The 24,576-nt window shown below is 41.7% G+C and overlaps 1 protein-coding gene across 1 annotated transcript in view; it reads left to right on the top strand.

Annotated features, from left to right (window-relative positions):
• The window catches only part of PTPN12 (protein tyrosine phosphatase non-receptor type 12), a 141,651-nt gene that overhangs the window by 69,903 nt on the left and 47,172 nt on the right, over positions 1–24,576 (top strand). The window contains exons 3-8 of the mRNA XM_065411744.1: positions 5,583–5,659; positions 7,877–7,972; positions 9,272–9,310; positions 10,283–10,354; positions 12,743–12,802; positions 21,648–21,790. Coding sequence (XP_065267816.1) covers positions 5,583–5,659; positions 7,877–7,972; positions 9,272–9,310; positions 10,283–10,354; positions 12,743–12,802; positions 21,648–21,790 — 487 coding nt within the window. The remainder of the gene's footprint in view (positions 1–5,582; positions 5,660–7,876; positions 7,973–9,271; positions 9,311–10,282; positions 10,355–12,742; positions 12,803–21,647; positions 21,791–24,576) is intronic.

Genomic DNA, 24,576 nt, shown 5'->3' with positions numbered 1-24,576 from the left:
GGTGGGAGCAAGTTCCTTGAACCTCACTGAGGTCCCCCCTACAGACACCTATTGCATCTTTGGATGGAAGGGACTCACTTTAACACCCTGACCCTGCAACCTGTATTTGGTGCTGATAAAACTCACCACGGCCAGTCATGTCGCTCTCCTCTCTTGCAGTCCGTTTGTTCAAGTTGCCTAGGGAGGTTGTGGAATCTCCATCTCTGGAGATATTTAAGAGTAGGTTAGATAAATGTCTATCAGGGATGGTCTAGACAGTATTTGGTCCTGCCATGAGGGCAGGGGACTGGACTCGATGACCTCTCGAGGTCCCTTCCAGTCCTAGAATCTATGAATCTGTGAAAGTGTCCTAGCTCTGAGCAACCCATTACACCTTGTAAGCCTTGTAGTACTGCAGAAACAACTTCGGAAGCAACTGCCCAGACAACTTGAATCAATTCTCTGTTGGCATCCCTGCCCCCATACTCAGCTAGTTCACCACAGGGTGTGTTTGCTTCCCTTCAGATCTGTGTTACTTCCCAGTAAAGGGGTATCCATTTGGTAGATGCAGACCACCCTGGGATCTGCCAGCTGTGGTCCTGTGTCCAACCCCTTGCCCATGCAGCAAGAATCCTACCCCCTGGTTTCCCGTGGCCCCTCAAGCTCCGCTTGGTCCCCCATGAGCTGGGTTTGGAACTCCCTACTCCATCGGCTCTAACATGCCTGCTATGACCAGCAGGAAGGTGGGGGGGGGACACCCCCCTTCCTGTTTGTTACAGCCCCACACCAATGAGCTGAAACTCTCTCCTTTTCTGCTTCTGCTGCTTGGGAGGGGGTCTCTTCCCCCCTTTTGCTGTTCTCACCAATCTGCTACTTCATAGAATCATAGGACTGGAACGGACCTCGAGAGGTCATCTAGTCCAGTCATCTGCACTCAAAGCAGGACTAAGTATTATCTAGACCATTCCTGACAGGTGTTTGTCTAACCTGCTCTTAAAAATCTCCAATGATGGAGATTCCACAACCTCCCTAGGCAATTTATTCCAGTGCTTAACCACCCTGACAGGAAGTTTTTCCTAATGTCCATCCTAAACCTCCCTTTCTGCAATTTATGCCCATTGCTTCTTGTCCTATCCTCAGAGGTGAAAAACAATTCTTCTCCCTCCTCCTTGTAACAACCTTCTATGTACTTGAAAACTGTTATCATGTCCCCTCTCAGTCTTCTGTTTTCCAGACTAAACAAATCCAGTTTTTTTTCTAGTAATGTTTTCTAGGCGGTTAATCATTTTTGTTGCTCTTCTCTGGACTTTCTCCAATTTGTCCACATCTTTCCTCAAATGTGGCACCCAGAACTGGACACAATACTGAGGCCTAATCAGTGCGGAGCAGAGCGGAAGAATCACTTCTCATGTCTTGCTTACAACACTCCTGCTAATACATCCCAGAATGATGTTCGCTTTTTTGCAACAGTGTTACACTGTTGGCTCATATTTAGCTTGTGGTCCACTATGACCCCCAGATCCCTTTCTGCAGTACTCCTTCTTAGGCATTCCTTTCCCATTTTGTATGTGTACATGGCATCATGGGAGAACAAAGTGCTTTAGTTCCTGCTGTTCTGCCTAGTCCAGGTGAGAGAGGGCTTTTCTTGCACCATTGTGGACCTAAATAGTCTCCCCTCTCTTCCAGTCTTCTGGTGTGGAGGGGATGGGTCAGCATCCCTATGCTGACCTTGGCTGAAAACAGGGTCTTCCTTCCTTATGGGTTGTCTTGCTACTGATGCTTATTCTCCACTTGAAGACTTAATACTCTTTTGACCTCACAGTTAATTGCTATGGAGAGCACGATCTCCCCTTTTTTGCTGGGGAGTGAGCCACAAGAGCAGAAACAAAGATCCACTTTTCATGCAAATCCTCTAATTTAAAAATACCCTACAAGATACAAAAAATACCTCCTAAATCTCCGGCCATCCATAGTGTCTTTGGGGAAAATAGGGTAGACAGGATATGAATTTCTAATGCGTATTTTTTTAAAAAGGCTTGTTTTAAGTTTCAAGTCTCCTTTCTATATTCTGAGGGGGGGTGTGGGGGGGGCACAAGCCTATTTTTTTTCAGTTGCAAATGACCTAATGCTAATCCCAGGCCACAGCCAAACTGAAAGTCAGTAACAATGTTGCCTGAGCTTAGACTCCAAGGACAGACTCCACTCTAGAACACTGTTTTTGATTTAGAGTAAGTTTGAAACAACCTAAAACAGGATTTATTATTCAATATTGTATTAATGGGAATGTCAAATAATAATTATGAAGCATCACAATCAAATGGAATGAACAATTGGCAAATAACATGGATTACCTACAGACGTATTTGCTATATTCAGTTGAAGAATGTTAATGTTTGTCTCTTTACTTGTGTTATACTGAAAGTGTCAACTAAGTATACTGACTGTTACTGAGCAGGATTAGTTTATTTTTTTTTCCATAGTACCTAAAAAGGATTAACTTTCTGGTATCCCCTTAATAATCACAGTAATGACACTGCAATAGAATTCACTAACTTTGACTATACTTCAAGACCTATAGCTTTCCTGAATCATAAAATATCCAAGCGACAAACTAGAAAGATTACTAAGGTTCCTCAGTAGATGGAGAGAGCTGCTGCATCACTGGGCAAATTTTCATTAGTGTATCTGTCTCTAGAGAAAGAAGCTTCACGGCTGAAATTCTTAGCTTAAAATGTGTACTTGTAAATAAACCACTTGAATATGATGGTTCTTATGGAGCAATATCAGCATATCCTCAGTCCCTAAACAGAGCTGAATGTGTGCTTCAAAGAGTTCAGTAACTTAGAGTACTTAAAACAAAATATCTGGCTGTTATACTAATCTTGCACAATTGTTCAATCACAACACTTTCTGGTCACCAAAGCTTTGTGACTGAATTACTTACTTTATGCTGAAGGCTCAGTTGCTTATGGTTCATACAACAAATACAAAACCGTTCAAATACATGAACATCTGAGTAGATGCCTGCTAAATATAAAAGGCAAGACAAGCTGAAAAAAATATTCTGTTTTAGGTGTAAACCAGAGATTTATAGTGTTAATTAAAATGTTTCCATTGTTTCCCTTTGTTTCTATCCAAAACAAAAAATTGGCAATGTTGGTTGAATTTTGCTTTAAAAGCTTATGTGGAAATTCTACTTCTGATATATTGCATGCTACTTGAGTACTTCACCGAGCATCTAGTATATTATTGGTGTTTCTGGTTGAAATGCCCTTGGCTAGCAATTTCTAAATAGGTTGTAGCAATCCGGAAGTCAGTTGGAATGCTCTATTGAAAACTGGGTAGGGAGAGGGAACCTGAGCCCTTGGATATTTATCCCAGAGTTTGCTTTCAAAGGCTTTTTCCTCCTACCTCTTGGTATATGCTTTTTCCAAAGACAAAATATGCTAAGAAACTGCCTAAATGCTGTCTCATCTAGTTTCTGTTGCATACTGTTCTCCCAGGCCACACTCAGTACCTCCTACTATAGTTCACATGATCAGCATCTGGTCTTCTCAACCAGCTGCATTTCCTTGTCAGTGTTTAGCACTCTGTGTTGGGAATGTGTTGCCATATTTTCCTTTTAAGAGGCAAATAATAACTTTGTTACTCCTAGTTTCCTAACAGACAATATCAATTGTGACAGATATGGCAATTTCCTGCTATATCCTCAAAAACCCTTGTTGAATTAAGTTTAAGTATCTTTGGAGTCCATTGTATTACATGCAAAGGTTATTGTGGGCCGGGATTCTATGTAATCTCTCGGGGAGAAATGTGAGATGAACCCTTGGAAGTGTTAAGAAATTCAGAGGACTGTAGTGAACCATGTTTGTCCCAGAAGTCCATTGTTGTCTGGAACAAGTGTCAAGAGGTTTGACTGGAGAAATCTCAAGATGAATGTAAATTCCCCACTTCCAGTAATGCAAAAACCCAGCCTTTTGAAGCTGTGTCCTGAGGAGTGAGCCGTTGTCTGCTGATTACCTGTTACTGGAGACTCAAAATCAAAGACCCAAGCTGTATAAAGGAAAAATGACCATATATACTCATTCATTAGCCCATTCATTTATAAGCCAACCCCCCAAAATGGATAGGTAAAAATAGCAAAAACTGTATGACCCTTTCATAAGCCGACCCTATATTTCAGGGGTTGGAAAACTTTGGCTCCCGGCCCGCCAGGGTAAGCCGCTGGCGGGTTGGGATGTTTTGTTTACCTGGAGCGTTCACAGACACGGAGCCCCTCAGCTCCCAGTGGCCGCTGTTTGCCGTTCCCAGCCAATGGGAGCTGCGGGAAGTGGTGCCACTTCCCGCAGCTCCCATTAGCTGGGAACGGTGGACCACGGCCACAGGGAGCTGAGGGGCTCCATGCCTGCACACGCTCCAGGTAAACAAAACAACAATGTATTAAATATTCAATTCAATGATTCCATAGAGTTTAAAATCATCAAATTTTGGTGTAGACCTGTTTATAAGCCGACCCCCGCTCTTTGATGCGTCACGTTTTTACCAAAAATATTTGGCTTATGAACGAGTATATACGGTAACTTATTTTGGGGGAGGGTGGGCTAGTTCTGAACTAAAGCTGTTATGAACTTGTAATCACAGGGGAAAAAAACACTTTTTGTGGGGTTTGAAGGACTGACTCCTACCAGAGCCCCTGCTGTAGCTGGGGAGTGATCTCTGGTAAGCTTATTAGGATGTATGTGGTTCTTTTATTGTTTTTAATACATTTTCTCTGTAATGTTTTCACCTTAAAAATAAATGTGCTTGCTTATAAAGGGCTGTGTGGTAACTTATAACTGCTGGCCATTACAGTTGCTTGTAGCCTTTGAAGAGAAAACAAAGTGAAACTGCTGGCCTATTTAGGCAGTCTGGCTTGCTGGGAATATCACTGTATGAGGCAGGGAAAAACCCCAGTTAGGAGGGAGACATGCTCAAATAAATTTGTTAGTCTCTAAGGTGCCACAAGTACTCCTGTTTTTTGTGTGTGGATACAGACTAACACGGCTGCTACTCTGAAACCTTCCCAAGAAATGTGATGGCTAATTAGCTGGGAACCTAGAGTAGGTGCCCTTAACTGTGACTGCAAATATCCTTTAAATCTAACCCAGACTATGTGAGACTTTAAGAATAGAGTCCTGGGTTCTATTCCCAGCTGTGCCGCTGATCTACTGGATGACCTTGGGCAAGTCACTCTAGCTATTTCTTCCTCAGTTTCCCATCTGTAAAACTGGGTTAATGATACTTTGAGATCTACAGAGGAAAAGCTCTATATAAAAGCTTGTATAGATATAAGTATTGTTATATTTAATATTGTATTAAATTTTTGCTTAATGTTGACAAATTGGAGTTATTAGGTTGTAGGTCTTTCCTGCCCTTTCCCACCTAAATTAGCTTATTCAGATATTGCTAATTTCATTGACTGACTAGTATCTGCTAGAAACTATTATGCATCTTAAGAAACATTTTGTTAATTAATTTGCTGCATCAAGCAACACTTTTATTTATGTAATAGATATATCTTAACACATGCTATAATTTTTCACTAAAAAACTATCTTCTTTTAGTTGACCACAGCCGAGTTAAACTGACTTTAAAAACACTCCCGCAAGATTCAGACTATATCAATGCAAATTTTATTAAGGTATGTATTAACATCTGACTACATTAAAATACCTTTGGAGTTTTGATTTCATAGAAATGCAATTTTAATCGCTAATATTTTACAAACTTATGAAATAAGAACTCAAATCTTACTATAGAACATTTCCAGTCGGCATAATTTTATTTAATTTTCAAACATGTTGGTGTATACTTTAAATGAGTTAATGTCTAATGTTACTTTATACTATACATTGTACTTTTATTTAAAAAAAAAAAATTTAGTTCGGAATTGGCTAACCTATCACTATTTCAGTGCAGTAAAACTGCAGATCTGTCATTCTGTTGAGATATACACCTCTACCTCGATATAACGCTGTCCTCGGGAGCCAAAAAATCTTACCACGTTATAGGTGAAACTGCATTATATCGAACTTGCTTTGATCCATTGGAGTGCGCAGCCCCGCCCCCCCAGAGCGCTGCTTTATCGCATTATATCCGAATTCGTGTTATATCGGGTCGCATTATATCGGGGTAGAGGTGTACTTCCAGGTAACATTTATAAGAAAAACTGCTCACAGGAAAATGATAGGATATTTTAAGATAAAAAATATTATGTATATACATAATTTGCATATTTATTATAGAATATTATAGAATATTTGAGCCTTTGCAAAGGCTCACCACTGCATGGAGATGGTAGATATAGAATATTATTTATATACGGATCTTCCAATGTTTAGCAAATATTTGATCACTATTGGGGGGGGGGGCTTATTTTAATACAATAAAAGTAGCATTCTTTCCGAAAACCTACTTTTCAGGTAGTAGAATCATGGTAGGATGTTGTTATGCTTTGCCTTTTGTCTGTATGATCTGAAGTGACATAGTTAAGTTTTTCTGGAACTCTGATCCACTTTTCTTCAGCGGGCATGCTTTTAATCTCTAATTCTTGCTTTTTTTAAAAAAAAGTTTCACTACTTGGGCGTAAATTTGATTTGAGAAATTTTTAACAAATATTTCGAAGTTCAGTCAAATTTTTATGTTCATTGTCTGGGAATATTTGCTTTTGACTTAAAAATAAAGATATTCTGACTAAAACTGTCTTGAATAACTTATAAATTGAAAAATTGAGCTTTGAAATGTAACACTAGTTAAAAGAAGAAATTTAAACACTAGTAGTATTAAAAAAATTATAACTGGGTTGCAAAATGAATTGGATAAATTCATGGAGATAGATCAATCAATGATTACTAGCCAAGACGGTCAAGCATGCAACCCCATTCTCTGAGTGTCCCTAAGACTCAGTGCCAGATGCTGGGACTGGTCCACAGAGGATGATAGATCACTTGAAAATTGCCCTGTTCTTTTAATTGATTCTGAAGTATCTGGCGTTGGATGCTATTGGAAGTGAGGATATTGGGCTAAATTGACCTTTGGTCTGACTCAGTATGGCCATTCTTATGTAAATAATTGTGCATGTTTTCCTAGAACTTTGTTTGGTGGGCAAATTTAATATGAAGCATACTGTCAGATTTAAATATAAAGTATTTTTTTTTCATTTTTAACAAATCTTATAAAGCAAGGGAAATATTGCAGAATTGGAATTTCTATACAAACTTTCCTTTAAAAAAAAAAAAAAATTTACTAAACTCCTCGGTCTTAATTTTTTTTATGCTGGCATAATAATGTAAGAACTTACAACTGTGAAATCCTGGTCCATTTGAAGCCAATAGGGGTCCGTCTACACTGAAGCTGGGAGCATCTCAACCAGCCTGAGTAAATGGACATGTTCTAGCTCTCCTTGAGCTAGCGCATTAAAAATAGCAGGGTGGATGTTGCAGCACAAGCTAGCCACCTGAGCTCAGATGCGTCAAGTTAGGTGGGCTTGTTATTGGGTGGCTAGCATGTGCTGGAGTATCCACTCTGCTAGTTTGTGAGTGTTAGTGTGTGTGGCATGAGCACATATCCATCTACCCTGGCTGGAAGGCAGCTCCCAGCTGCAGCGTAGACATACCCTTGTAAAATTCCCATTGTCTTACCCCTTCTTTTACATCAAGTTAGCTGTTTGGAAATGTGGTGGAGGCTATTTTTGCCATCTTTTGGATATGGAACAAAATATGAGTTTGTGAAAGGAGGACACAGAAAAGAGATTCTAGATTTACATTTAAATTATGAAATAGAGATTTTTTTTTTTATCCAATACAACCAGACTTCTCTTGTGAACATTCGGCTGTTTCTCTTTTTTTTGCAATTTTAGGGAGTACATGGGCCACAAGCATATGTTGCTACCCAGGGACCATTAGCAAACACTGTAATAGATTTCTGGAGGATGATATGGGAGTACAATGTTGCAGTAAGTTCCCTACTTCTCTTTTTAAACTTGTTACATACATACATACATAGTGATGAATATTGAACAACTAAGAATGCATTTTCAGAGTCTATTGAAGCTGTTGGCACAAAGGAATGTTTACAAAAATTGAGCAGCTTGGACTTCCACCAAAAATTCTACAGACTGGCTAAAATCGTAATGACCTACAGGGTTGAAACAGAACTTGTTTTTTATAGTATGAATGAAAATTGTGGGAAAACATTAAATTTAAATATTGCCAATAAAATTATTTTATTGTATACAAACAGCTCAAATGCATCATTAATCATTTTCCTGGAATAGGGTTTACCACTCTAGTTAGTCTAGTATGGACTGACACAATCGGTTTCAGAAATAATGGTTCAAACATTTAAAAATAAAAAAAAAAGAGAGAGCGAGAGAGTGAGCTTAGGAGTAGTCTTTCTCTTAGAATTCATGTAGTGATATAGTTTTGCACTGTTGTAATGAATTAAGTGGAAGCTTTAGTACTATGAAACTCATCTCTTTCCTACTAATTCATGAGCCTTTCATAAGGGTACAACTTTATCATTCATAAATTTTCATAACACAAGAAAATTTAAAATATTCAATTTTAATATTTACCAATTAAAAGTGATTTAGTGACTGGGGAATCTTGATGTTACTCTATAGTACAATGAATAGCTTAACATTTTAAAGATTTCCTATCTAGAGGTTTAAGGTAATACACACAACTTCATGAAAAATAGCAGTAAGTTACATTTTAAAATTTTGAATATTATTTCTTTAATTATGTATGATCCGTGTAAAAATCTGTCCTGGTTCTTTCCAGGCAATTTAATTAAGCCAACTATGGCTGTGTTTGCTTGCAAAGCATATAACCACATACATTGTGTATAAAGGGCAAGGTCAATCACAACTTGTCAATCTATGTAAGAACTTAAGTATATAACTCTTATAGACTGACATCTCTCACTGTTAATTTAAAAACATTGGGATGGCAATGAATACAAATAACTGATGGATGTAAGAAATTACTATTGCTATTTGAGTAGATTAGCTGTAAGTGATAAAAATTCGGACTCAGTGTTTAGTATTTAAATTGTTAATATTAAAAGTACATCTGCATGTGTGCAATTCTTAATATGCATAACTTGTATTTAGATTTTAACAGAGGTTTAAACACTTCAGTAATAGGCAGTCAAAGAGTCTGAGCACTTTCTCAGATGGCAAAGTTCTGAACTTTCGTGAAAGATGTTAAAATGTTAACTTCCTGTAGTTATATATTTCTTCCTTTTTCAGATAATTGTAATGGCCTGTCGAGAGTTTGAAATGGGACGGGTATGTATGCTCAAAACAGACATATGAATAAATATTGCAGCCCCACTTGCAAGGACAATGTTTTAATTATTGAGACTTTTTACGTAAAGTCAGTAACTACAAATGTAGCTCAATTGCACTGAGTAAAAGAGCCTTTATTCTTGTCATTCTTTATGGAGAGAGTTCACAAACCTACTTCCATGAGCCAAGTTGTGTCAATATGCATAGAAAATCAGTGAATTTGGCCACTTTTTCATTCTAGAAAGCAGCTGTTTTCTGGTAACTATACCACGGTGCTAGCCAGGTACAACCTGAATAGACTCCAAGCTAATATTTATTTTCAGTTATAAAAGGATCCCTATGAATTAAAATAAACTAATGGTAGCTGTACTGCTGGTCTTCTCACTGTGGAGATTATCATGCTCCTAGTGCAGTTTTAGGCATAAAAAGGCCCATTCATCAAATAAGGAATCTTGATTTTTGAGTCCATAAGAATCCCTTGTCAGATGAGGAGACAGGAAGGGCTGATATTGCTCTGTCATGCTTCCTAGCTTAGTGAGTATTTTCCAGTGCCACAGGGAAACTCTGTGCAACCACTATTGCTAACCCTGTGCATTTAAAAAAAAAAATTTGAATCCGGCTCCAAAAGATCACGAGGCTTTAAAAAAAAAATTTAAAAAAATCTCACTTTTACAAATAATCTCTTGCTTACATTTGTTGGTCTTCTGTTTTTTCAAGTCCTTAAGGTTTGTTTTCAAAGGTTTGTTTTCTCTGCAACCATGAAGACTAAAATCTTATTTTTTTTGTTTTGTTTTAAATGAAAACTGAGATTCTCTCTCAATCACAGGACTCCAGAAGCTGGAGTTTTAAGAAAAACACCAAATATGAGACGTGCGATAAAATTGCAAAAGTTGGCAACACTTTTACTGTCAGTGACTTTCTTAAAGTACCAACTATGGATTAAATTAGGACTACACTTTTTTTTTTTAATAGAAAAAATGTGAGCGGTACTGGCCTTTGCATGGAGGAGAAAGTGTAACTTTTGGACCATTTCAGATTTCTTGTGTAAGTATAAAGTTTTGTGAACTAATATTTTCAATTGACTTATTGCTGTACATCTTAAAGAGCTCTTCCTATTATCAGATGTACTCATTAGCACAGACTCTGAATGCTTTTTTGTAATCACGTGTAAATTTTAATTCTAAACATGTAACGTGTTTTAAAAATGCACCTTTCTCGTTGTGGACAGAACAGGCCCTAGGTGGTTTCACTGTGGCTACTAATTCTCAGTTCTTTATTGGGCATCCCTAGTGACATAAGACACAGTCTTGCCTGGCAATGCAGAGGACTTTAGTGTCTCACTTTATTCTATTCTATTCTATTAGTAAAATGTATACTTATTTATTGTATGTCCTGGAAAATTCATCTTTCGTATTTAGCAAATCACTGCAGAGAGGTGAATAACTTTTATAGCTGTCCACATTAATATTAAATATTTGGTTGAGTGCCAGCATTGTTTGACACTGCACAAGGCACAAATGGTCCCTGGCCTGAGCTTGTCATTTAAAATTCAAAAATGGATATTTGTATACTGGGAGACCAAAAAATGGTAACACTTTTTGTTTACTAAAAAAGGTGTGGGTATAGTAGTATGTTCAAGGGCCCTTCAAATGCAAACTCACTTGAAATACCTTTTAATAGGGAAGTGAGAGTGCATACTGGGATAAAGGTGGCATTTGTGGTATGGGTTGGTTGCAGTATAAGGCATCAGGAAAAGGAAGAAAATAGAAGGAGAGGTGAGGCTGCCATCTCAGGGGGAGTGAAAAGGGTAAGGAGAGACACAACAATATAAGCAGGGACTGAATTGTGTCCCATCTTAGAAAGGAAAATAACCTTAAATTTGATTCAGTAAATGATGGAGATTAATGGAGGGATTCAGGTGGGGGAGAAACATGATCTGAGTGCATGGCAAGGAAGGATAAATTGAAGGAAGCAAGTTAGAAAACAAGGAGGCCAGAGAAAGTTAACTAAGGCATGGAGAAGCATTAGAGCAGGGGTCGGCAACCTACGGCACGCGTGCCAAACACGGCACGCGAGCCGATTTTGAGTGGCACGCTGCCTGCCCGGTGAGAGGAGGAGGCGGAGGGGCCGGAAAGCGCCACGCTGGGGGAAGAAGCGGGGGAGGAGGGAAGCTTGGCTGCTGCAGGACCAAGCTTCTGCCTCCTGCCCCCACAGGGGAGAGCGATTGGGCTCCCCCACCCACCGCTCTCCCTTGCGGGGGCAGGTGGCAGAAGCTTGGTCCTGCGGCAGCCAAGCTTCCCCCCTCCCCTGCTTCTTCCCCCAGCGTGGTGCATTCCGGCCCCTCCTCTTCCCCCTCCCCCTCTCTCTCCCTGCCGGCGATGGCCCTTGCGAGGGGGAGCGGAGCAGAGCCGAGCGTGCTCCCTGCTCTGTAGAGGAGGCGGAGAGAGGTAGGGACGGGCCTTGGGGAAGGGGGTGGAACAGGGCATATCCCTCTCAGCCCCACGAGCCGAGCACCCCAGCCCTCTGCCCTGCACCCCCCCACACACACCCCAGCCCTCTGCCCTGACCTCCCCCCAACACCCAGCCTTCTGCCCTGCACCCCCTCACCTCCCCCCGCCCTCTGCCCTGACCTCCCCCCAACACCCAGCCTTCTGCCCTGCACCCCCTTACCTCCCCCAGCCCTCTGCCCTGACCTCCCCCCAACACCCAGCCTTCTGCCCTGCACCCCCTCACCTCCCCCAGCCCTCTGCCCTGACCTCCCCCAACACCCAGCCTTCTGCCCTGCACCTCCACACACACCCCCAGCCCTCTGCCCTGACCTCCCAACACCCAGCCTTCTGCCCTGCACCTCCACACACACCCCCAGCCTTCTGCCCTGCACCTCCACATCCCCCCAGCCCTCTGCCCTGACCTCGAGTCCCCCCAACACCCAGCCTTCTGCCCTGCACCTCCATACACCCCCCAGACTTAGAGAGAGACTTTCTAAAAAACGTTAACATGTATTACCGGCACGCGAAACCTTAAATTAAAGTGAATAAATGAAGACTCGGCACACCACTTCTGAAAGGTTGCCTACCCCCTGCATTAGAGGTACAGGGACGTATTTTGAAATATACTAGAGAAAGACGTGACAGAATTTGGTGACAGCTTAGTTTTATGGGGAAATTTCATTTCTAAATAGGGTAGCCTCTGGCCAAGATCTTAACTGATTTTTTTAAACCCAAAATCTTTTCATTTTTGAAAAAACATGTTTACCTGTTTAGCTTCATAGCAGATAAATAGCTTTTACACTGACTCTTCAGGTAAGTCTTAAATTGCCAAGAAGTGAATTATTTTTGTTCACATGACATTATAGAGAATAAAGTTGGGGTTTATATCTAATTTGTTGTATATTAAATTCCTATCCATTCACAGATGTTTCCTCTTATTTAGGAAGCTGAACAAGCAAGAACAGACTACTATATTAGAACGCTATTACTTGAATTTCAAAATGTAAGTAGTTAAACATGAAAGGTTTCCCCACTCAGGACAGTTGCTCAGACTATTTGTGTTTTACATTTTTAGTCTTAATCTGGTATGACTTAACATCTGTTCAAAGATCTCAGATGGTATATAATCAAGGAAACTTACGAAAAAATCAAGTCGCTAATATTAAAGGAGCAAAAGCTTGGTTCTCTGCTTATGTACATTACCAAGTTTGTAAGGGATCTAAATAGTTTAGTTACAAGAAACAAAAGGTTCATGAAATGTCTTTTAACATACTATCTGTCCTTATGGTAGTGCTTTTGTGGTTAACCAAATCTGTGTGACGTTTTTCAGTAGTGTTCATTAACAATACAGCGCCAGATCTTCAGCTGGTATAATTTGTTGAAGTCCATGAAGCTATACTGTTTACACCAGCTGAATAGCTTATCCACAAATTTAATCTGAAGGGCTAAAGAAGCTTTTTTGATCCAGCCAACCTTTTTAATGCCTCTTAGTACGCGATCTGACTGTTTCCTTGACTATAATTTTGTGTCTGACAGACGTGTCTGACTGCCCATCCTACAGATTATTATTTATTGGCCTGAGAAAGTGCTTCCTGGTTTTTGTTTGAAATTTTCTTTTAATGCCCAGTTATACCCACTTGCCTTATTATCTCTGTTTAATGTAAAAATGATGATGTTTTTCAGTCTAGCTTTGATAAATACAATTTTCATCTAGGCTTCAATATCTTGCTGACATGGCCTCTGAATGTTTTTTTGCTTCATCTAATAGATGCTTTTAGCTTTAGGTTAATAGGTGCTGACCTTCCTGCTTCTGCTTGTCACTTTGTTTTTGTCAGTTGAAGTCCATAGGGATTTGGAGGATGCAGTCAAGGCTCAAAATGGAAATAAATGTTAAAAACAAAACAGAAACTGTGCTTGAAGCACACTTTTTCTGCCATCAAAATTACTAACGAAGATAGTGTTACTAAAATTGCACTTTCAAGATATAGTTCATTGGTTAGAATAAGAACCTTATGAGTAACATTCTCTGATATTTAAGTACTTATGACGAATGATCTCTGATAATACCAATTAATACTGATTTTTCATGTTAGTTAATTTGGAAGTTATGAATGTTAATCCTTAAGAATTGCGGTCACTTTTTTCTGAAATAAAACTAAGTTCTTCTTTGAGTGATGTCCCTCTGGGTGCTCCACGTGTAGGTGTGGCCACGCACCTTGGGCCTAGGGTCAGAGATCTTCATCAGCAGTGCCCTTCAGACCACACATGTTCCTGGCCCCCCTCGCACTCTACACAGGGTGTGTATATGTAGCGCTGTGCGGTCCTACTGCCCATAGTTCCTTCTCTACTGCCTTTGGTCTGTGATGGAATCCTCAGAAGAGTCCGCTTTTCCTATTCCCTTACTAGATAGTGCCTTACCCATTAGTGTAGTTACTATCTTCTTCTTTCTTAATTTTTTTTTTTTTATGTTTTAATATTACCTTCACAGTTATTTCATAGCTTAGGTTTCCGTTTCCCCACTTCCCACCCTTCCCAACTGGGAAGCTTTTTCCTTCACCCTTATGCCCAGATACTTCATGTTTAAAAGGTTCCCAGTAACAGACAGCCACCCGCAGTGTGTTCGCTGTCTGGGAGAGGGGGACATCCCACAGAAGTGTTCCCACTGCCTTGGCCTGAAACCCAGAGCCAGAAAAGACTGGGACATTAGATTAAAACTTCTCTGTGACCAGCATCGGACTCTGGCCTGGACTCTTCCCCAGAGAGGCCCTCACGTTCTTCCAGGTTGTTTGCTAATCCTTGTTCCCAAGGTCCTTTGGAGAGAGCCTTCTCTTTCTTGGATGAAAATAAATGGGCTCCTTCTCACACTTTGAGGCATAGCCCACCAGAATACCGTCGCCTGCAAGGTCTGTTGCCTCAGCACATCTGACGGGACACAGCTCCAGGGCCCGTCCAAGTACCTCTGGTACCAACTTGAAGAAACGGTCTTAGGATCCTAACCAGGCCAGACCTACAGCCCTCGGCACCATTTCACAGCTCTGAGGAACGAGACAGACCAACTTCAGGAATTTTGGCACCGAAAAAAATGCCAGCACCAATGCTCTTTCCAACAGTGATTAAACCGTTGGCCCCGAGAAAGCCCATGGCATCATCAAAATCGTCAGCACTGGCCAAGTCTCTTGAGCAATCTATGGACACTTCAGGGGAATACACCCTTCCTTCAACATCAAGTTATGCACTGGCACCAATGATGCTTTTCCACCTTCCACAAGATTTTAGATACCCTAAAGACCTGCTGGTATCTGACACTCCTGGGTCTCTGCTCTTTTGATGTGACCTACCCTCTCTGGACTCAACGTCACTCCTCCCTTTCTCCTCTGAGGATGGCACCTACCTTCCCCAGCAATGAGGAGGAAGAAGAGGAGTGTTCCATTACTCCCTCATTTACCAGGCAAATCATACCTCTTCCATCCTCACTATCCACAATCCACATCTGGTCAACAGTCTTAGCATGGACCACTGTAGATACAGCCACATGTTTCACTCACTCCACACTGGCCATATTGGGACCCTTGGGCCATGTACAGGGAACAGTCAGGAACCCTCCCAGGGACAAAGCCGGAGACCTACACCTCTTCCTTCTCCATCAGTCTCTTGCCCTCTGGAGGTTGAACCCCCACCAGTACCAATTGAAGAGGAGGAACAGGAGGAGGGGGCGCCTTCATTTTTCCTCCCCCCCCCCCGACGAGGCGATCATGCCTCCACCTCCTACATCTGCCGATGACTTCAGACATTTTCAGGACTTATTCTGCAGGATTGCAGACTCCTTGCAGATTCCTTTGGAGAAGGTCAAGTACCAGCAGCATAAGCTGCTTGATACCCTCCACACATCCTCCTCCAAGGTCGCACTTATGATCCATGAGGCTCTTCTCAACCATGCAAAGCTGCTCTGGCAGACCCCGGCGTCCATCCCTCCGACCTGCAAACGTGCCAAAAAAAATGTTCCAGAGAAGGATGTAGAATGAAAGAGGCAATCAATACCAATCCAATCCAGACAGAGATTGGAAATGCCCGGTCTTATTTGGACACAAAGTGTATTAATCGGCCATGCTCCAATTTAGAATCTCCAGCTACGAAGCTCTTGTGGCTAAGTATAATTACCTAAACTACTCTAAATTGGAGGAACTCTGCCATGACCTGTCAGAGGCCAAGAAAGAGCAGTTCCAGTCCTTAATGTTGAAAGGACACCTCCTAGCTCGTTCAGCCCTGGAAGCCATGTTAGACTGTGCAGGCACTGCTGCTTGATGACCACAGCAGTCGTGATGGATAAGGCATGCATCATGGCTCCACCTCTCAGGTTTTCCTAAGGAGGTACATACCACGGTAGAAGACTTACCTTTTGAGGGCCAGAAACTATTTTCGGAGCGTGCGGACAATTCTCTGCATTCCCTAATAGACTCCCAAGCTACACTCTGATCTTGGCATTTACATGTCAGCACCAAAGAGACAGCCAGGGAAATATCATCTTCCCCTGCAATCCTGACCACAGGAGTACACCCCTCAACGGCACTTTGACACCCAGCACCAAAGACAAAGGCCTCCTACCAAACGTAGACAGCCTGGTCATCAAGGGGCTACCTCTCACGTGCCCCCACCACAGCAACAATTTTGAAGGTGTGGTCTAGGCCCCAAGAAGCCTCCCACTATTCCAGTCATCCCCACTGTCTTTGATGTTCCACTAGTTTGGTGAACGACTAGCTCTATTTTTCCCCTCTTGGAGACTCATCACCTCGGACAAGTGGGTTCTAGAGATAATCAAAGAAGGATACTCCATCCCCTTCCTATCCGTCCCACCACAGCCCACTCCCTCCCTGTCCTTCAGGGACCCCTCTCACAATTCCATTATATGGGGAGAAATAAATCATCTTCTGTATCTGGGAGCCATAGAACCCCTCCCTTCCTGGCACATGGGACAGGATTTCTACTCCCACCATTTCCTGATCCAGAAGAAATCTGGAGACTGGCGAGCCATCGTGAACCGTCGCAATCTAAACAAGTTCATCAAACTGCAATGCTTCAAAATGGTTACTCTCTCCAATATTATCACAGCACTGGAACAGGGGGATTGGTTGTTGGCCCTTGACCACAAAGACACATACTTTCATATTACAATACACCCTGCCCACAGGCAATTTCTCCAATCCGTCTTGGGCGACAGCCACTACTAACACAAAGTGTACTGCCTTTCAGACTGTACTCAACTCCTCGGGTGTTCTCCAAGGTCCTTGCGGTAACCGCTGCCTATCTGAGGAAACAAGGTGTCGTCATCTTTCCATACTTGGATGACTGTCTCTTCAAGGCCACATCTGAGACTGATGCTCTCTGAGCCGTCCACATAACAATGGACCTGTTCACGAAATTAGGTCTCCTTGTGAACCTAGAAAAGTCCACTTTAATGCTGGTACACAACTGGGATTCATTGGCACACAGTTGGATGCCATACAAGCCGGAGCCTTTCTACCTTCTCACGGATTCTCAAGTGTAGTAGATCTGGTATCGAACGTACGAGTCTGCCCCCCGATCTCTGCCAGAATGTGCCTCCAACTTCTAGGCCACATGGCAATGGCCACTTTCATGGTCAGGCATGCAAATCTACACATGCGATGCCTTCAACCATGGCTCCGTACAGTATATCTCCCCCACAAACACAGCCTCCACAACCTCTTATCCATGCCAGTGAGAGTAAAGGGCTCACTACTTTGGTGGACACAACCCAACAATGTTTGTGTCGGAGTTCCTTTCCTCCAATCTCCACCAACCATGATCCTAACAACTGATGCCTCCCTAATCACACAGTGCAGGGCAGATGGTCACTAACCGAATACACCCTACACATCAATCTCCTAGAACTATGAACAGTCTGCAATGCCTGCCAACATTTCCTACCTCTTCTCAAACATCATACTATAAATGATGACTGACAATCTCACCTGTGTATATTGTATTGACCGGCAGGGTGGAGTGAGGTTCCACTCTTTATGATCAGAGGTACTCACTAAACTGTGGAACTGGTGTATCCAACACATCACCATTTCAGCAGCGTACTTCCCTGGACACCAAAACACCATCATGGATGCACTGAGCAGTAGGTTCTCCCATGCTCACAAGTGGGAACTGGATATGCAAGCACTTCATCCCATCTTCAATCGGGATACCCCACCATAGACCTCTTTGCCACACAGCACCATGCCCGCTGCCCTCAATTCTGTTCCAGAGGAGGACTGGGACATGGATCTATAGGAGGTGTATTCCTCATGATATGGGACATACTGCTCCTTTTATGCCTTTCCCTCCTTTCCCCTCCTATTTGGAGTATTTTGCAAGATACGGGAGGATCGTGCTCATGTCATACTTATAGCTCCAACATGGCCACGACAGGTCTGGCATACTTAGCTCTTCTACATGATGGTGTACCAATTGAGCTCTCTCTCCATCCAATGCCACAGCTCCTTTTGCAGGACACATCCTCCATCCCAATCCACAGATGCTCCATCTCAAAGCCTGGCTCCTCCATGGTTTGGACACAGTCAAACTGATGTGTTTTTAAGTAGCAGGCATGACACAACTAGATGCACTTACATTCACAAATGGACAAGATTTCCAAGGTGTGCCTCCCACCAAGTCGATGCAGCATATGCTCCGCTACAACTTATCGTGGATTACATGCTACACCTTAAACAGAGTTATCCACGAGTTCCATCCGAGTACCCTTGGCAGCAGTCACTATTTTTCACTGCCACGTAGACTATCACTCTGTCTTCACACATCTGCTCACAAAATGTTTTCTGACTGATCTCCAAAATCTTTATCCCCATGAGACCTGGGACCTAGTCCTCATCCTATGTTCTCTGGCTAGACCCCCATTTGAACCAATGGCAACCTATTGTTACGTGCATCTATGAATGAAAACTGCCTTCCTTGTCACCATCACTTCAACCCGACGAGTCAGCAAAATTGCTGCCCTTTTGGCATATCTACCATACATTCTGTTCCACAAGAACAAAGTTACACTATATGCCCACACCCAAGATTTTTACCTAAGGTTCCAACATCTTTCCATGTCAAACAATCAATGCACCTTCCTTACTTCTTTCCAAAGCCTCACAGTAACCAACAGGAGGCAGCTCTCCACACCCTGGACATGAGATGAGCATTGGTGTTTTACTTGTACAGGACTAAACCTTTCTGAAAATCACCACAATTATTCCTCTCCACCACCAAAAGATCTAGAGGCACAGTCATATATGAATGCCTTTCAAAGTGGATTTTGAAGTGTATACATTTTCATATGAACTCCACAATAGACAACCTCCTGCTACAATCAGAGCACGTTCCAAATGTTCATTATCCACCTCAATACCATTTCTCAATAATTTCCCTGTTGCTGAAATTTGCAAAGCAATCACATGGGCACCAATAGACACTTTTGTCTGTCACTACACTATTATTCACGATGCCTCAGCAGATGCTCTCCTAGGACATACCGTCCTATCATTGAGAGTAAACATCACTCCATAGCCCCAGCCTTCCAATTAGGGGCATTGCTTTCTAGTCACCTACAAGTGGCGCACTTGTACGGACATCACTCAAAGAAGAGAAGGTTACTCACAATGTGCAGTAACTGAGGCTCTTCAAGATGTGCGTCCCTATGGGTGCTTCACTATCCATCCTCCTCCCCTCGGCTTCGGACCCCCAACCTCCCCCCCCCCAAAAAAAACCCCACCAGCTCTGTGGCAGCGAAGGAACCTGGGGGCGGTTGGACTGCAAAGCACTATATACATGTCCTACGCATAGCCCTGGGGACGCGGGGAGGGGGGAGATACGCATGTGTGGTCTCACTGTCAGTGCTGATGAAGATATCCGATCCCAGGTGCAGGAGACAATGCCGCATCTAACAAGTGGAGCACCCATAGGAACAAACATCTCAAAGAAACTCCATTACTGCACAGGGCGAGTAACCTTCTCTTGAACAAAATGTCTGACAGGAAGAGAATTTAATTATTGTAAAATGTTAAATTTCCAGAAATAGTTTGAGAATTCTTGTACACACACAGTAATTCTATGAAAAACAAAGGGTTAAATAATGTTCAGAATTCAGAACTGGTCATGGTAACAAGTATTGGAAGTTGTTAGTCTTTTTTGCTAAAGGAAATCAAGCTCCCTTCCAAAGTAACTGTTCAAAAAAAATGCAGGAGTTGATCCTTTCTGCAGAGTTATACCTCTTAAAAAGAGGGCTAATTTGTAGCTCAGAATAAAGAGTTGGGGAGGGCCATTTATGGTACTGTCAGGCGGCTGGCAATAATACAAATTTCATAAACATAATGATAACTAGCCTAAAACAATGTTGGTAAGGTAGGTAATTATCCAGCCTGGGGTTTGTAGTGGCCACCACTGTTACTAAATTACTGTTACAAGCTACCGTCGTGTGCTTGGTCAGATTTTCTCACTTGAAGAGGCATTTCCTGTCCCTAAAAATAACTCAGATCTCAACCATTTCAGATAGCTTTTTTTCTGAATAACAGCTTACACAGAATAGTGTGTACAGTTGTATCAATTTATTTTGTTATTCAAGCTACAGGAAGCCATGACAATCTATAAAACATCCCAAATGCTCTGACTTTAGTGATATCTTTTGACTACCTGCACTAAATAGGTTCAGAGGGACTTTGAATATATTGTGTTGTGTGATGAATTGTTCCTTACGATTGTTTTTGGGTGCACTCAGTGCATTTCTACATTTGAGGAATTTTTAAAGAAACGAAGAGCAGGCTATCCTTAACAATGAAATCTTATGGGGACTGGATAATTCAGGTTTATTGTTGATAATGTTTAGCTTGTGTCCCAGTTAGCATCCAACCGTTTGACCTATGAAGTCTGCAGTCCCAGTTAAGTTCCTATAGGACAACTCTCCACTATATTACAATAACAAAAACAACACTAGTAACAAAAACAGTCACAATTTGCACTTTGTTTACCATCTTGGCAGTAAAGCCAAAGATAATAGGTTTAAAAATTGAATAGACTCCTCACCCATAGAGTTGGTCCCTCTAGAACAAAATAATTGAGACACATTGACAGGTTATTTGGGGGAAGCTTGATAGCTGTACTTAACCTGCTCTGTCAATAAAGGGTTTTTTTTCCTAGTCTTGAGCATCTAATTCCCCTTTTTCAAAAAATCAATTAGTTACACTAATTAAGCACTCTTCATTATTAGATATAAACTTTCCTTTTTATCTCCTAATGGTACATTCAGTTCAGCAAAGGATGAAAATTGGTATCTGCAGTCTGTAGATGAGCTTGAACAAATGATATGAAAACTTCTTTCTCATTTACTTCTGTGAAATGCTCATTGGAACATCATATGCACTACTTTTTTGCAGTTTTTCCTGAAGTCTGCTAGTTTGGTTCTGTTCTAAAAAGTACTTATCAAAAGCATAAGTTTACAAGTTATTTTTCTGCCAGTCCTGCAAACTCCTCCTGGGATCTGAATGTCACTCTGGATCTAGCATTCTTTGCACATCTACACAGTTCATAACGGTTTTGCAGGCCAAATTAGGTCCTTACTGACATATATGCAAGCATGTTGTCTTCAATGGGCTTACACAGATGTAAACAATTAGAATTTAATCCACTTGTGCTGTTCTTGCTCAATCTTACTTCACTTCGGCTAAATGCAGCATCTGTTGTCTTTGCAGTGAAAGTCTTTGATCTGGAAAATAAATCATGCAGACAGTGATCATACATTTATACAAAATTCTTCAATGTGTGTTTTATTTAAATTTTTTTCTTAGGAAACTCGTAGGGTATATCAGTTTCATTACGTGAACTGGCCTGACCACGATGTACCTTCGTCTTTTGATTCTATTCTGGACATGATCAGCTTAATGAGAGAATACCAGGAGCATGAAGATGTGCCTATTTGTATACACTGCAGGTACCAAATATATTTCTTAATATTTTTTTAAAGTATGTTCGGTACAAGACTTACATGTATTTATTTAATTTTGAAAAGTTACTCTTCTAGCTCATTGTGAGAGAGAACCTCTCTTCTTCAAGTGCTTGCTCACGTTGATTCCATTCTAAGTGCGCACGCGTGCCCATGTGCGTGGCCGTCGGACATTTTTGCCTTGGCATTATCCGTAGGGTCAGCTATAGCGCCATCTTGAGTGCCATGCCCATGGCTCGGTATATTAGGTGCCGCCGGCCCTACGCCTTCTCGGTTCCTTCTTACCGCCCATGGTGGTTAGTCGGAGCGCCTTTCCCTTGCCTCGCAAGGGCTAGCGATTCTTCTACTTCAGTCTTTGAGCCTTAAAGCCGTTTCGTAAGTCAATGCAGTTGTTCGTTGCGGTGGCAGACAGGATGAAAGGTTGCCCAGTGTCAGCGCAGAGGATTTCGTCCTAGATCACGGCCTGCATCCATTATTGCTATGACCTGGCAAAGGTGGCTCCACCGGCGACCATGACTGCCCACTCGACTAGGGCGCAGGCTTCATCGGCAGCCTTCCTGGCCCAGGTGCCAATTCAGGATATCTGCAGAGCCGCTACCTGGTCATCTATCAACACACTTACATCTCATTATGCGTTTACTGAGCAAACCTGAGACAATGCTGGATTTGGCAGAGCAGTGTTGCAAGATGCATGATCGTGTACTCTGAGCCCACCACCAGGGATACTGCTTGTGAGTCGCCTAGAATGAAATAGACATGAGCAAGCACTTGAAGAAGAAAAAATGGTTACCTACCTTTCATAACTGTTGTTCTTTGAGATATGTTGCTCATGTCCATTCTACTACCCACCCTCCTGCCTCTCTGTTGGAGTTGCCGGCAAGAAGGAACTGAGAGGGCATTGGGCCGGCAGCGCCTAATATACCAACCCATAGGCGCGGCACTCAAGAGGGCGCTATAGCCTACCCTACAGATACCGCTAAAGCAAAAAACTTCGGCCGTGCATATGGGTGCGCGCACACCTAGAATGGAATGAACACAAGCAACGCATCTTGAAGAACAATAGTTACGAAAGGTAGGTAACCGTTTTTTCTACACAGCTTCATGGATTATGTATACTTTAACATGTGGCCCAAAGGCTAACTGTACACTTGTAAACTCTTAAAATGCAGCTCAGGGCTGCCCTCTCCTCTTCAAGTGAAGGACTGAGGACAAAGCAGTGGAAGCTGTTTCTAAGGACATTTCAGAACTAGAAGGGTGAAGTATTAGAATATGTCTTACAGACAAGATGCCTAATGGGTCTTTCATCACTAAATTCTGTAAATATGGGAAATTGATCTGCAGGTTTTCATTACTGGTATACTTAACAAATACACAACTTCTGTTCCTATATCAAGGAAGATGAAAGTGCTAAGAAATAACAGGCCTGTATGCATTTGTTAACATATACATCCATATGCAAATCAAGAGCAGTCATTGGATTTCTGGCAAGCTACCAGTACAGACATCAAAAGTCTCACAAAAGCACGCACCTTTGCAATTGTTTTAATGAAATAAGGGTTAAAACTACATTTCCAATTTAGACTAAACCACAGAACTTGTTAGACTGAATTTTGCTTCATGATAGTATTGCAAAAACAAAAATACAGCCAAAGAGAGAAATATATAGCAGTATAGGGCTGGTCCACACTAACCCCCCAGTTCGAACTAAGATACGCAACTTCAGCTACGTGAATAACGTAGCTGAAGTCGAAGTATCTTAGTTCGAACTACAAGGTACTTACCGCGGGTCCACACACGGCAGGCAGGCTCCCCCGTCGACTCCGCGTACTCCTCGAGCAGGAGTACCGGTGTCGACGGCGAGAACTTCCGGGATCGATTTATCGCGTCTACACAAGACGCGATAAATCAATCCCAGAAGATCGATTGCTTACCGCCGAACCCGGAGGTAAGTATAGACGTACCCATAGTTATGAAAATGATAAAAATATTAGTTGAGTACTAAAACCATGTTTAGAATGTGCCTATATATTTTCATAGCACGCTGTAGATAGATTAGAAACAACAAACACTGTTATGCCATTAATTCTCAAATTATGTATTTGCTTAGCCACTGCATTGATATATAAAATAAACACCCAGTGCAAATGTCAAATCTATTTGTATATTAAATAAGATTTACTGTTCTTAAATTCCAGAGGGTTTCTTTCGTTGTTGATGAGCCTACTGTATTCTCCATCTAGAACATCTATTAATTTTAGTATTTCTAGGCTGCTCTGACGAATGATGTCTGAATTTATAGCAGGATTAAGCATAATATAAAATTGAGGCTTATGCAATTGTCACTTTTTTTCCTTAAAAGAATAAATGCCAAAGTAGCAATGACTATACTAGAAAAAGCAGAGATAAAATCAACTTTCCAAACATTTGAACTTCCCAAAAGGGTGTGGAAATTTCCTTTCCCCTGACCAAAAAAAAAAAAAAAAAATCTGTAACCCTTCATCATAGACCAGAGCAGCACTCTAGCTGCTGTTGCGGAACCTCCAGGGGGACTTGAGCATCTATTTTGTTGACCCACAAAATTTAAACTATTCTTGCGACACGTGTTTAAATACCTACCAAGTTATGATTATATTAAACCTATACGATTTCGATTTCCCTTTAATACTCTATTCATTTTAATGAAAATGCTACTAAAAGCCACAGTAACAAGCTCTAGTACTTTTTTACTTTAAAACTTCTGTCAGTGGTCATTGCCCTATAATAAATTTTTGTAT

This window comes from Emys orbicularis, chromosome 1 (assembly GCF_028017835.1).
Source record: "Emys orbicularis isolate rEmyOrb1 chromosome 1, rEmyOrb1.hap1, whole genome shotgun sequence".
Taxonomy (NCBI): domain Eukaryota; kingdom Metazoa; phylum Chordata; order Testudines; family Emydidae; genus Emys; species Emys orbicularis.
The sequence above is the reverse complement of the archived record's forward strand: the minus strand, read 5'-3'. Positions and strand labels throughout refer to the sequence as shown.